Below are 1,693 nucleotides of genomic sequence, written 5' to 3'. Positions count from 1 at the left end.
GTTCCTTAATAGATGAAAAGAACTGAATATATCTGTCTTCTTTCCACCTTCTATTGTTATAACATTTTCTTTCCCAAATGTGTACATCTTTTTCTTCTTGCTCTGAATGTCCTTTTTGTGGTCTTTGGTGTTTCATGTGGACTATTGAATATTAAAATTAACCTTTCTTACACCCTTTAAACATGAATCCTCATTTATGTAGCCATTCTCCCATGGCTCCTTAACATCTGAGCTCATCAAAGAACTCCCTGGGTAATCAATCACCTCTCTCTCTTTAGACACTTCCCATAATATATGGAAGATTCTGGGCCAAAATCTTGTGCTTTTGTCTCAAACCTCATTGGATACAAAGTATATAGTTGCCTCACAGGTTTACAGATGTTTCGGAGCTATTGTAACACATATACTTGAATTTGCATGTTTTCTTAATTTATGCAATAATTTACATAAGCACTGCATTTTTGAAGAGCTTACTAGATCTCATCAATAACTGAATTTGGATCTTATTTTTAAATGTTTTCATGTTACTAACACATTGCTTTACTTATGAGATACCTGTAACTAATCTATGAAATACTTAATTCTTTGTGGTTATTTTTAATTTAGTGAATCTAAGATATTAACTTTATCAGATTTACATAAAAAGAGAATAATCAATTCAGTTTAAAATTTTATATTGTTTTAACAGACACTATACTGATTAAATGGTATATTAGTAGTTTCAGTCACATTTTTAATTCCAAATGTCCCAAGCTCTTCAAAAATTTAGGGGCTTAGCAAAAACCAAAACATGTTTTGTCAATATATCTAGCCTTAATTTTTAAACCTATGTGCACTCTAAAAGAGATTTCAGCTCTTGGAGGAAGACGCGGTAGCAGTTGCCGCGGAACCTCGGGCTTCTCGCTCCCGCTCCTGACTCACCGCTGTTCGCTCTCACCGAGGAACAAGTCTGTCAGGAAGCCGCACCGCAGCCATGGCTTTTAAGGACACCGGAAAGACTCCCGTGGAGCCCGAGGTCGCGATCCACCGGATTAGGATCACTCTCACCAGCCGCAACGTGAAGTCGCTGGAGAAGGTGTGTGCCAACCTGATCAGAGGCGCGAAGGAGAAGAATCTCAAGGTGAAGGGGCCGGTGCGGATGCCCACCAAGACCCTGAGAATAACGACGAGGAAAACCCCCTGCGGGGAAGGCTCTAAGACTTGGGACCGTTTCCAGATGAGGATCCACAAGCGCCTCATTGACCTGCACAGCCCTTCCGAGATCGTTAAGCAGATCACTTCCATCAGCATTGAGCCCGGAGTCGAGGTGGAAGTCACTATTGCAGATGCTTGAGCCAACGGCTCTAATAAATTGATAATCGGCAAAAAAAAATAAAATAAAATAAAATAAATAAATAAATAAATAAATAAAAGAGATTTCATTCATCTGTTTTTTATTAATTTATCCTAAACTCATCAAAATATAACACTGGAAGAACTACTTGATGTCTTCAGAATTTAAATTTTTAAGTTATTTCTAGGAATTATAGTAAGTAGGAATCAACTCCCAAACATCTAAAATTAATTCCAAAATGTATAATTGTAAAGATGAAAACCTTATTAAAATTGCTTACTTAGAGATACTTGGTGAGGTTAAGAACTTACAGATAAACAGTGGGTTCTGCTATTCTTCAGAAGCCTGAAGCAGTATTTG

General features: G+C 37.4%; 1 protein-coding gene across 1 annotated transcript; it reads left to right on the top strand.

The window, feature by feature from the left end:
* Positions 1–865: 865 nt before the first annotated feature.
* On the top strand, positions 866–1,374 carry LOC131757028 (small ribosomal subunit protein uS10-like). Its single transcript, XM_059064186.2, has one exon. It carries the CDS (start codon positions 974–976, stop codon positions 1,331–1,333), a length of 360 nt encoding a protein of 119 aa, XP_058920169.1. The 5' UTR covers positions 866–973; the 3' UTR covers positions 1,334–1,374.
* The last annotated feature ends 319 nt before the right edge of the window (positions 1,375–1,693 follow it).

Source organism: Kogia breviceps, chromosome 5, assembly GCF_026419965.1.
Source record: "Kogia breviceps isolate mKogBre1 chromosome 5, mKogBre1 haplotype 1, whole genome shotgun sequence".
Classification (NCBI taxonomy): domain Eukaryota; kingdom Metazoa; phylum Chordata; class Mammalia; order Artiodactyla; family Physeteridae; genus Kogia; species Kogia breviceps.
This window is presented reverse-complemented; position numbering and strand designations above follow the sequence as displayed.

Excerpts from the sequence above, each read along its gene's own strand:
- LOC131757028 (XM_059064186.2), top strand. The coding sequence starts at position 974 with ATGGCTTTTAAGGACACCGGAAAGACTCCCGTGGAGCCCGAGGTCGCG.